We start from the raw sequence: 13,108 nt of genomic DNA on the forward strand, positions 1-13,108 counted from the left end.
GTAGTGAAAACCCTTTTATTTGTAGTGAAAAAAAACCCCTTCATTTTGTAGTGAAAACCCTTTTTTGGTCAAATTTACATCAGCACCCCCAGTTTAAAAAGAAATCGTCCCAGGGCCCTGAGCTTTGGATGGGCCTATACATAAATCGTATCAAGTTCGAACAGTGGTCATCTTGTTCATTGTGAAAATTACCGCAATAAGCAGTCAGGGGCTTTTCGAATTCAAAATATAAGATGTAGGCCTTCGAAGATTACATCATGCAACCGAAAACGATTGGAGAACAGTTGTAAGGAGCTAACATGGTAGCTACCCTGGGTAAATAATATCATTAAAATATTTATTAGGGGAAAACACCTGATTGGAGAGAATGCTAGACACGTGAAGTTTTGTATGTATATATATCATTGATCTGTCAATGCCCGGCTGTATATCCTTGGTCAGAAAAATGAAATCAATTAGTTTCTTCCAAATAAAACCTGCATGTAAACCTCGTAATAGTTCACCCCACCGCAAAGCGATTATCATTCTACTTAGTTCATGTCGTTACTGATCGGCAAGAACAAAATTAGAATTCCTCGAAACCTAAATGATAGACGATGTACACCAAATATGTTTTTCTACGTATTTAATTTCATCGCAAAAACAGTGAAATGAATAACTTTTTCCTGGGAAAGATGGCCGAGGGAAACTGCGTCGGTGGATAATTATCGGTGTGGTAAATATGTCTTAACACACCTGGTACTCTAGCCCATTAATCATAACGATTTCTCGGGTATTTAATAGGGGCATTCCAGCCAGTTACCTGTTGGAAAGTCGGCTTTTATGAGGGACGTCACTTAAATTGATTCCACTTTATCACCAAACTCGAAAAGAAGGAAGACCTCGCTAGTCAGGTGCATATTATTTTTTGGCGCCAAACAGGGAACGTTCTGAGTGAGTGAAGTGAAGACCAGACCGGTGAATCAAGTCACGTGACTTAACGCCTATCATATCGTCATAGCGGGTGAAGATGTTAACCGACATATGTTTTTCTACAGCATTTGTAAGTGACTTTTATCCGTGTTTTGATTTAAAATTATGGTTTATTTGTCTATTCATTGTTTATAAAGTTTATACTAATTTATATTCTTCAGTTTTTTCTAATTCCACATCGTCTGTCTCCCTCCCTGCGAGTATTGTTATGTACTATGACTATGCATAAAAGTTACTATTATTGTAACTTTGCCATCCAATGGCAACTATGAATCATGGAATCCTTGGTTCTGATTGGCTGTTGAGCATCGTTACCATGGAAGATACCATTAAATGGCAAGGTTACCATAAAAGTAACTTTTATGCAACGGGGCCCAGATCTGAAGATAAAACTCTCAGATATTGCTATTACTGTGTAATGAAATCATAAAAAGCATTATCAAAAATAAATATTTTAGTGTCATTATTAATTCATTTCATGCCCCCCCCCCTCCCTCCATCACCCGAAAAAAAAAATTCACGCCATTTAAAAGAGAAAGAATAGGAAAGGTAAGATGGCGAAATATGATATCATGAATAGTATATGTCATAATCTACTCAAAATTTGAATTTGGTATTAAAACGGTCAAAACCTTCGGTCACGCTTAGCTCACTCGCTGCTTTTTAAAACAATTGCCCCACACACTTTGTCTTCCCCCCTCATTTTTGGGGCTCATGACGCCACGGCAATCCCCCCCCCCCCCCACCACCACCACCACCTTCACCGGGGGTCTCCACAAGTGCATCGAGCAATTACTTGCATGTGCCCCCAACAACCACTAACGTAATGAACCAGAAATCTACGAGCAGCAGAAGATTAGGTATACATGGTATAGGCATAGAGCTCTATGGTATAGGTCACACGGCGGGCCTAATAACAACTGACAGGCAAAAGATATTGATTCGAGACAACCCATTCTCATTTTTTTAAAGTGCCACTTTCACAAGAGAGTCCATGGGAAATCTTTTAGGCCCGTGCAACCTATAGGTTTTTAATAAAAAGTCGCGCCCCAAGCTACCTATCTAAATCAACGATATCTATAATATCAAACTCTGGTAATAGTTATGCCCAGCCGTATCATGCTCCTAATGTAACATGCACAATGTATGTGCTACGTAAAAATAAACAAACAAACAGAGAAAGAAAAAACAACATGGGCAACTAGCCAATCCTAGATGAACGCTGTCTTCACGAGTGGTGACGAAGTTGAAATCAATGTTCATGTGAATTACAATACCGTATCGAGCCATTCCTTATACAAAATTAGCATTGCCTCTGCCTAGACAAGTGATAACATCCCTTGGAGCTAAAACAGTGAAATGAATAAGATGGAATAATAGCTTGCGCTATTGTTGGAAAGTACTCTCAAGCGTTGTCGTATAATCGAATGTCGGCGATCTTTCATTCTTATCAGGATCTCAAGTATTAATACTCTTCATCTTTATTTAATCCTCACTGAGAATTTGTTAAAGGTAACCAATCCTAGATTCTCATTATGGACAAAACATTGGATGAGTGTTGGTCTTGACATTAGAATGATAATTACGGGCTCATTTTTAGTTGTTGAAAATACAAATAGAAACTACTTTGAATATGGTATAATCAGTCGAATTCTGTTCGAATGGTGACGTTAGAGCAAGTGTTATTTTTCATAATGCATGATCATTTTTTCGTGAAGAAGGGTACGGTAATTAATCATTCCAATGGTCTATAAATTGTTGCAAAGAGATGTGATTACGTTTAGTTGATTTACAAATATCGACAAGTAAGGTGGGGCTACAGCTGTTGCGAAGATGACTGATACAGGTAGAAATGTTGTAGGGTTTTGCAGATCGGTAAGTAGGTGGCTTGCTTCTGTTTCAAACTAAATATTAAGAGCTCACTTGCAAAAGGGGTTAGGTCCATTTTTCATCAAATTTGATTTTTATGTCTCAATGTATAGATTTTTAGTAGCTCTATCAGATGATACCAAAGAAAAGTTGAAATCCTATTAAAAAGTGAACTAAAATGGCAAAGAAAAATCACTTCAGTTTAGTTGCAAAACGGGTTAGGTCCACGCCGATTTTTTTTTGGAAAAGAATATCTTAAAAAATATGAAGACAGTTGGATTTCTTTTATACCCAATTTTATGTTCTCATCGTAGGTATCATAAAAATTCAGTTTCGCGTAAGAATATTGCAATATGGGGGGATTAGAAAAATTATTTTCTTGGAGTGGACCTAACCCCTTTTGCAATCAAACTCTTCTGAAGAACTCATTTTTCAAAAGGGGTTAGGTCCATTTTTCATAGATTTTATTGTTTTCTGTCTCTAAACCTCTAAATTTTTAGTCACTTTGATGGTACCAAAGAAAATTAGAAATTCAAATGAAAACGTGAATGAAAGTGGCAAAGAAAAATCACCTTTTTAATCAAAAGAGATTGGATTCATTTCAGTTTACTTGCAAAAGGGGTTAGGTCCACAATGATAATTTTTTTTTAATATATAGAAAAAAAATTGTAGACAGGTAAATTTCTTTTCTACCCAATTATATGTTCACATGATAGGGTAGTACATCATGACAATTTAGGATTAAAAGCTTAGGCCCCTTTTGACTTGAATTTAGTTTCTCATAAGAATATTGCAATAAGAGAGAATAAAAAGCATGGTTTTTCCCGGAATGGTCCAAAGTGGACCTAACCCCTTTTGCAACTAAACTCTTCAAATATAATCATGTTAGTTGTGTGTACTGACAATTCGACGTTGAGATACTCATTGGGTAGTTCTCGATCCATGATGCACGACGAATTCAGGAACATAGAAAATGTATTGTCAGATGCCCTTTCGTGACAATAAACAATCAAGAAGTCTTTGTTGAAAATTGGTGAATAAAAAAAAGGAGTTTCGTCCTGGACTCTGGACAAACGACATCTTTGCCATTTCTCGTCAGCTCCGAAACTTTGGACGAAATTGCTGCTCTGGTTCATAACTTTCGACAAAGACCTCCCAGCTGTTCTTCGTCATTTCACCGGCATTTTCAATACATCTACTGTGTCCTTGAATCTTTCCTGCGTGGTGAAAGCTAAAAATCTATTAACGTTTTGCAAATGACGCGAATGTCAGTCAGATTGTAAAGTTTTCTCCGAATCTGTAGCGACAATCAGGTCTTTAATGAAACTTGCGCGGTTCGCACGAAGTTCTCATGAAGTTTATGCGATTGTCGTGAGTGCAATCGATAAACTACAGCCAGTCAACATACAAGAAGAATACGTGAACAATGGACGAATCGTGTGATTAGTCCGATAATCATATTCGTGCGAACTTCGCGGTCAATTTTTTTTTCTTTCAATTTTGTTTTGATCTCCGTCCTTAGATCGTAAGTTCCGGCTTAGCGATGTCATTTGTCCTTACCCTGGTCAATAGCAACCCATCAAACCGCAACGACCACTCCGACCTTTGGGCGATTCCCAACGCGATCTTGCACGAACGTCGTCGTTCATTCGACCCTACGGAAGAGGCCGATGCACTTCACCAGAGCTTCCCTGTCACAGCCAACAGTCTTGCTGGTGCCAATACTGATTGTCCATCAACAGAGCTGAGCTCAGAGGAATGCCCGGATGGTAAGTTTAAGATAAATGCAAATGGCAGTAACCATGGTAACGATGTCAAAATGAATTCGTACTGAATAAAATGACCATCAAAGTGACACAGGCTTATGTATAATTGATTCTGGAACAATTTTTGTGCAATTACTAATAACAAAAATCAGTAGCAAAATAAGCATGTCATTTCTGTTAAATGTCGGGTCGTTTTCCAGACAATAATCATACACTGTCCAGAGTGTGGACAGTCTTCAGTGTGAAAGTTTTGCAGCTTGGATTTCATTATTTCACAAATTTCGTTAATATAACTGTACCAGATCTAGATCTACGATGATGAAATGAAAATGATCTTGGTTTTTGCAGCCTTTTTTTCATGAAATCAGCGTTTATCCTGTTTACTGCAGCTACATTCATCAGGGGACGCGGGGGGGGGGGGGCTGCCCCCCCCCCCCACTTTTTTCCAAAACCGTGTACAAAAACGTAAAAATGACTATAGGATTGTGATTTTTTGCATGGTCAGCCCCCCCCCCCCCACTTTTGGCTCAGCCCCCCACTTTGAAAACCGTTCCGCGGCCCCTGTTCATGATATTTATCTTTAATTCTCTCTTCATAGATAATAATTTGATCATAAACATGATAATAAAATGCAATATTTAATAGAAGTTACGAACTGGGATCGAAATTTTGAATTCAAAATTTAAGAACCCACACCAACGGCTTCTTGGCTCAATATAGTTGACGTGATTCGTGCACAGTCTTGCGGAAACACAGTCTGGTGGCTGAGGTAGGCTCCGTGCTTGAATACAGCAATGAAATGAAATGAAAATGAAATGAAGAGAAAAGAATAGAAATGCAATGCAATGAAACGGGATAGAATAAAATGAAATGATATGCAATGCAATGCAATGCAACGGTATGGAATGGAATGGAATGAAATGAAATTGAATGGATAGAAATGAAATGAAATGGAATGATACGAAATGAAATGAAATGGAATGATACGAAATGCAATGAAACGGGGTTGAATGAAATGGAAAGGTATGGAATGGAACGAAATGAAGGACGTGGGTTCGATCTTCATCTTACTATTACCCACTTCTCTCTCTCTCCCTCTCTCTCACGCAGGAGCTAACGTAACCCACCCTGACCACCACAATGAAAATTCCATTTGCCCCTGGACTTACATCCACTGCGCTGATCCAATGCGTATACCGGAAGTAATTGCTGTAGCCCAGTGTCGCTGTTCGACCTGTCTCGACCCATACACCCACAGACCTGATCAAAACCTTGTATGTCAGAGCATCACATACAAGATGAAAGTTCTACGAAGAACCCCTCAGGCATCCGGCCAATACAGATATCATGTAAGTAACTTGGCATTTCACACTTCATACGTACAATAGGCATACCCCCCCCCCAAAAAAAAAAAGGAAACAAAAGTGAGCAAAAGGTTTTATCATTTTCTTGAATATCAATAAAAGAAAAACAAAGATTTTTATCAAACATTTTGCTCGCTCCGTCCGCTCGCTCGCATTTTTTAATACTTTTATTACATCTGCCAATATCTGGCACCCTCAAAAGTTTTTTTTTCTTGTTACGCCATAGTAGTAGTAGTAGTAGTAGTAGTAGTAGTGGAAGAAGTTTATGATGATGACGTTGATGATGACCATAATAACCATTATGATCGTAATAATGATGATGATCACGATGATGATGATGATGGTGAAGGTGTTAGAGATGAAGATAATTCTGATAGAATAAGGACTAAAAATAAAATGTTGTGTTTTTTTTAACTTTAATGTGCCTCGTCCGTACTTCAGGTTGCTACGGAAGACATACCTGTGGCATGCGCTTGTCTGAGGAAACGTACTGCTGTCGGCAAACCAGGCTCTGACAACTCCTCCTCAGTGGTAACAGAGGTTGTAGAGACTATCGAATGATCTAACTTCCATCTATTCCTGGTCACATCGCAGAATACGTGACAGACTTACATTCTTCATTCACATCTATAACAAAGAGTAACAGAAATATATTCATTCTTCAATAAATGATTTTCAGGTGAACTATTGCCATATTATCGATAAACGTTTTGGTCCGAGAGACGTCAATATTAATAGGCTGTTCAATTTCTGACGATTTTTAATAAGATCACTGCCATAGAAGCTACGGTAAGAAAGACACGTTGTAATTGACGACCTAGAATTATTTACAAGGGTATCACTCTTGAAATTAGAACATGATTGTATATATTCTAAATAGAAAGAAATATATATAAGAACTTAGTAAGCTAGACTGAGCTGGTCTCGGGATAGTTGAAAGAAATTTACGTGTTCATTAACAAGCTATTGCAGTTTTAAGGTTACGAAGCACTCACGAAATGTTTTCATACTGTATTCAAGTATCAGTCAGAGACTGAGTTATTGTCCATCTAACAGTACTCATTAATTCATCATTATCATAACTAGACCCTTCTTGCAGTGAGCGATCATGTTGATTACTCTTGAAGAGCATAGACACTTGGTAAATATTTTGACAAACTCACCTGCAGCAGTCTAGTTTCGAACCCATGCATCAAAGGCGTAATGAGCCAAAAATTCCTAAGGGGGCTAATTCATTGTCATGGTGAATGGGCACGATTTCTAAAGAGCTGTAAGTGAGCGAAGCGAGCTAGGAGAAAATTTGAGAGTTTTAATGCCAACGTCTAATTTTGAATTACTTCTCCCTTTCATTTCCTTTGTTCCCTTTTCTCCCTTGTTCTTAATCGTTAAATATTTAAATAGTTAAATCGTTAAATAAGTCCACGGCCCCAAGCCCCCTCCCCCACCAATCGTTACGCCAGTGTCATGTACTATTAACGAAACACTGACGTCTACTGAAAAAAACAAATCACTCCTGATCATTGTTATTAAAGGACAAGTCCACCCCAACAAAAAATGACTTAAATAAAAGGGAAAAAATCCAACAAGCATAACACTGAAAATGTCACCCCTCCCTTCCTCATTGTTATGTGAAGAAAATATTCATTCCTCCGTGATGTGATTTACCATCGTCTTAACATTATGTGGTGAAGTCAAGTTGGTTATTATTGCCAAATCTGTAAAAAAAATATACAGGCCTATATATTGTGTAATTAAAACAAAAAAAAAAATCATAATGAGTGGGGATATCATCGACTCTCTCATTTGCATATCACTGAGTTGTGCATATAGCTGTTTTGTGAAAAATAAGGGAAACTTTTAAATGTCATAACTTTCTTATCGATTTGGGGGAAATTTTCAACGTGTGCCTGTTTGATTTTTTCTCTATTTATTAAAAAAAACATTTTTGGGGGTTGACTCTTACAACTAAAAGTTCCTTAAATTTGCTACCTTTATCCTGCAAACGTAATAATGATTATGTTAAAATGAGAGAGATTTATATATACAGGACACACTATCCGTTTTATTCCATTTCCCCTATTTTCTTTTTCATTTCTGGAGGAACCCTGTCATTACAAGTTTTATTTTCTCGTGGATTTCTCTTTACAAAATATTAATTCAATTCACTTTTATAATTAGTATCATGTCAAGCAGATAAAACAATCTACCTTATTCTGATGTTAAATAAAGAGATTGATTGATGTATGTTGATTTATGATATGTCTAAAATGACAATGTATGTTTGTGTCTCGTTTTATGTTGAAAATAAAACCTGAGCTTGAAAAAAATAAAGAGTGATGTAACAAAATTTAATTCACTTCAATTCATTTCATTTATCTCCATATCCAACAAACAAATATAATTCAAGTGACGTATTTTGCATAGTAAAAGAATAAAAGCAGTGGCGGATCCGGGGGGGGGGGCAAATCCGGCCCTTGCCCCCCCCCCCCCACCCCGTCGAGAGTCACAGCAATTATTTTTAATGGGAATCTGTCGTTTATCCATAACGATGACACTTTTTTCAAATTTTGTTAAATATTGGATGGGACTGAATGAACTTTTTACTTGTCAAATTGAAGAATGGTGAATATGTGTCAAATTCAAAGACAAGGATAACACAGAACATGGAATAAACATTTGATAAGAAGGGTGAACGGTGTGAAAAGGGGAAAGAGTGAGAGAAGAAACATGAGAGAGAAGAGAATCTTGCCTTACCACCGCACATTATACAAATCAGTAAAATGAATAGAAAAAACGCAATCATATGGATAAAAAAAAAGTTTAAAAGTTTAAAATATTCAGAAGGAAAATGGCATAACAGAAGTTGAATAGTTATGGAAAGATGGGAGAGAAATCGGAAGATTGTGAAGAACCAAAATAAAGGAGTGGATATGAAAGCAGATAAGGGAGGCAGCATGGTGCGTGGGTGTGGGAGGATGGGTGAGGGTGTGTGCGTGAAGGTGTGTATGTAGGCATGTATGTGTGTATATATATATATATGAGTAAGTGAACTAGATATTTGGTGCGTGTATGTGTGTATAAGATAACGTGTATGTAGATAGGTGGGTGGCTGGGGATTTGTGAGGGGAAAGAACAGTAAGAGATCGACAAGGAGGACAGGGAGCGCGAGGGGTGTGGGGTAAGTCTCAGAGTGTGCGTTTATCAGATGTTAACGGGGAATCTAGCCTTGGTCATTAAATGTTGTGTTGGGAAGGATAAAAATAAATAAAACAGAATGGGGAAAGTGTGAAAGATATCAGACAAGAAATAAGAAAGTAATGGCTGCTTTAAAATTGAGATCCCAATGTATATTTCAAATTGGCAACTGGGTAAGTAAATTATGACAAGGGGCAAGGACAATTGCTCCTAAGTACCTATTCCCCTGCTAGGGCAGTAATCTTTACAACCCACGTAGTATATTGTTTGAAGTCCTTACGAAAGACACATAATTTGAAGTAAAACTTGAAAAAATTAAAACATTTTAGCCATGTTATATATTGGAGTAACATGGAAGAGTAGTCCTTGCCCTACATCACTAGACATCTCATATGTGGCCAATTTGAAGTCTCCATGGGAAAAGTGATTACCAATTTTTTGTATCTTTTGAAATTCATGACTTTTTGTTTGTTTGTCCGATATTGTTCAAACTTTCACCTTTCATCTTGCCTAGTTTTTTTCTATTGATTGATTGATTGATTGATTGATTGATTGATTGATTGATTTTATTCGTCAAGAATATCACAGGAGATTACAATGAAATTGAGGAAATACCTTGACAGGATAGCCCATGAAAGCCGAAAGGCTTATTTCCAATGGGGTCCTATAGTTAGTATAAAACATTAACATATTGTAACAAAAAATATAAACTACGACAAGTACTGGAATATTGGGGGAAAAAAATACATACAAACATATCCATCAGTCATATAATTTGCAAACATCTGAAGCAAACAATAATCTTCCTAATATGTGAAACAAGATTATATTTTAACATACCCTAATGTATACATTATCTACAATACTAGAAACCAACTGTACAAAATGTGTTATTTTACTGGTAATGCTGTTCTCGGGCAGCTTCCAGTTTTAGGTGATTTTTTAATGCACTCTTAAATTGACAAAAAAATTTAACGGCTTTTATTTTATCAGGAAGAGCATTCCAAGATTGGATGCCATTAAAATAAAACGTGTTTCCAATATCTCCTTCACGTTTTGGTAATACGAAATTAAAATTATTATTTCGAGTATCGTACCTATGGATATTTGATACCCGGGTGAAATTATTTGCTATATAATGATCTAATTTATCCGAATAGAATATTTTATGCACGTGGTGTAATACTTATTGTTGTGACCTGTGATCTACATGAAGCAATCCTGCCTTTTCAAGTTCATTATATCCGACATGTGCTCTTGGTCCTAAAACATTTATATATCTCACAATTTTATTTTGAATTATTCTTAGCTTTTTCTTATCCGTAACACCCAGACTACCGTACCAAGCCGCATTAGCATAGTCGAATAAACATTGTATTAAAGCAAAGCATAAAATACGTCTTGACTTCATATTCAAACAGGTTTGATATCTATACAAAAATTTCAAGCGTGAATTTGCCTTTTTGGCGATTGAGTCTACCAAACCCGTCCATGATAGGTTAGTTGTTAATTAAATTAATTCCCAAATATCTTACTGAATCTTTTCTTTCAATTACCTGATTATTATATGAAACCTTGAAATCGTGTGTATACCTTTTGTTTCGAACAAAATAAAATGCTTTCCGTTTTCCCAACGTGTAAACTAAGCTTGTTGTCAGACATCCATTCGATGCAATTAGCCAAATCTGCACTAAGTTTTTTATCAATTATCTTGGGATTTGTATCTGAATATAGCAAGACACTATCATCAGCATATAAAATTAATTTAGATTCGTTAATACAAGTACACATATCATTGATGTAAGACATAAAAAGAATGGGGCCTAAAATGCTTCCTTGAGGGACTCCGCATTTAATAGGCAGTGAATCAGAAAGAACCGTCTGCATGGTAACTACCTGATGACGGTTAGATAAATATGATCTTAACCATGTCACACATGCAGAGTCTAAACCCATCACTTCTAATTTCTTTAAAAGTATGCTATGATTTACAGTATCAAAGGCTTTTTGTAAGTCTAGGAGAACCATTCCAACCATGCGCCCATGTGAAATTTCATTCCTGATAAAATCTGTTAAATGTATTAAACAAGTTTCAGTGGAATATCCGTTACGAAAGCCGGACTGAAATTTATATATTAGCTTGGTTTCTTGGAAGTATTTCTCCACTTGAGCATGAACAGATTTTTCCAAAATCTTCGACACTACACTTAATACACTTATTGGCCTATAATTACTAACGTCAGTTTTATCTTTCTTTTTGTGTAGCGGGGTAACTTTTGCGAATTTCATATCATCAGGAAAGGTAGAAGACATAAGAGATAAATTAATAACATAATTCAAAGGTTTGTACAAATTTCTTGCCCCATCTTTTAAAAATCTTGCAGGTATCATATCTAAACCAGTACTTTTTGATATTTTCAACCTATTTAGTTCATCTAAAACAAATTTTTCTGTAACGGGGGAAAAATGAAAACTACCTTTTGAAATACCCTTTTCTTCATAAAACTTTTGAAATTGGTCACTTTCTGCATGAAATTTTGTTGTATTTACTGGTAATTTACAAACTAACTTGTCGGCCACAGTTGTAAAATAACGATTAAACTCATTTGCAATTTTAGCCTTATCGTGACTTAATTCACCTTGCACATTAATAACCGTTTTTTGATCAGATTTCCCTTTACTTTTTAGACCTAAACCTTTCAAATTCTTCCACAATTTTCTAGAGTCATTTTTGTTTTCTTCGATTTGTTCTTGAAAGTATTCGGTTTTGGCACTTCTTACCTTCCTTTGAACTAAATTCCTTAAAACTTTATATTTCCTTTCAAGGTCTAAATTGCCAATATTCCTTTTCATATTTTTGTAAGCTACATTTCTCTCTTTAATTAAAACGATAATTTCATGGTTCATCCATTTTTCAGTTGATTGTTTAATTCTTACCTCTTTCAGAGGTGCGCTCATATCTATAATTGACAAGAATATAGATTTAAAATTTGCCCAAGCCATATTTACATCTTTACATTCAGTTACCTTGGACCAGTCTGATCGGGATAAATTTAAGTTGAAATTATCTACATTATAACCTTTTAAGCTCCTGATGGACACAGTTCTGTGGTGCCCAAATACGGGCCTGACAATCTTTCTTGAACAATAAATCAATAAATGATCACTCATACCTAGGTCAATAACACCACTTTGACTAATATGCTCTTCTTTACTACATAATATGTGATCTATCAGGGAGGATGATGTCTGAGTTGTACGTGTGGGCAGCTTTACAAGTTCGCTCGCTCGGGACTTATATTAAGCAGTTTTTTAGCACATGCGCCATACTGCGCCCCTCGATTTTTGTTTTGTTTACTCTGCACGCTACTGCCGCAAATAATCCTGTTCACAGTGGCGTACAGATCACAAAAAAAAGGGATGGAAAGAGAAAAGAGTGAAATATATTATTTGGATATCATGTCAAAATCTATCACAAAATTGGATTTTTGTATTAAAAATGTCAAAATTTTTGCTCGCTCGCTTCGCTCGCTCGCAACTTTTTTGTTTAAAAAATAAATTCTGCCTGATACGCAATGTCTTGCCCTCTCAAAATCGTCGCCTAATTACACCATTGCGCCTGTTCATACCATGATATGACCGGGAAATTTTTGGCTCTTGCCCCCCCCCCCCTGGCTACCGACCCCTGTTACGCCGCTGTTTACACCTAAAAACGGGACACTCTATTCATGTTTTGTAAATCATGAAAAGGATGAGTAATTGGATATCTTTCTACATTGATATTGCGAGCGCAAAGCGCGAGCAGAAATTTTTTGATATTGTGGAATAAAACTGGATGATGATTTATACAGAGAACAAGCTGCGTATCTGAATCAACGCCCGCGTGTTTCAGATTTAGACCTAGAATCTGAGTGGGCATTCTAAATACCTTTTTTCATCGTA

At 36.5% G+C, this 13,108-nt stretch overlaps 1 protein-coding gene across 2 annotated transcripts; it reads left to right on the forward strand.

The window, feature by feature from the left end:
• The first annotated feature begins 804 nt into the window (after positions 1-804).
• On the forward strand, positions 805-8,320 carry LOC129280599 (interleukin 17-like protein). Of its 2 annotated transcripts, none has more exons than XM_054916603.2 (4): positions 805-1,042; positions 4,364-4,610; positions 5,718-5,956; positions 6,413-8,320. In XM_054916603.2, the coding sequence occupies exons 1-4, from the start codon at positions 1,010-1,012 to the stop codon at positions 6,530-6,532; spliced, it is 639 nt and encodes a 212-aa protein (XP_054772578.2). In that variant the 5' UTR covers positions 805-1,009; the 3' UTR covers positions 6,533-8,320. The 2 variants fall into 2 exon arrangements, with proteins under 2 accessions (XP_054772578.2, XP_054772577.2); XM_054916602.2 differs by lacking the exon at positions 805-1,042 and adding an exon at positions 2,613-2,847 and having other exon boundaries at positions 6,413-8,311.
• Positions 8,321-13,108: the final 4,788 nt, after the last annotated feature.

The sequence above is a fragment of the Lytechinus pictus genome, chromosome 17 (genome assembly GCF_037042905.1).
Source record: "Lytechinus pictus isolate F3 Inbred chromosome 17, Lp3.0, whole genome shotgun sequence".
NCBI classification, from domain to species: Eukaryota; Metazoa; Echinodermata; class Echinoidea; order Temnopleuroida; family Toxopneustidae; genus Lytechinus; species Lytechinus pictus.

Bases quoted from the DNA above. Each gene is read 5' to 3' on its own strand.
- LOC129280599 (XM_054916602.2), top strand. From the start codon at position 2,806: ATGACTGATACAGGTAGAAATGTTGTAGGGTTTTGCAGATCG. The intron at 2,848-4,363 runs GTAAGTAGGTGG...CTCCGTCCTTAG, and splicing joins TTGTAGGGTTTTGCAGATCG to ATCGTAAGTTCCGGCTTAGC. The intron at 4,611-5,717 runs GTAAGTTTAAGA...TCTCTCACGCAG, and splicing joins CTCAGAGGAATGCCCGGATG to GAGCTAACGTAACCCACCCT.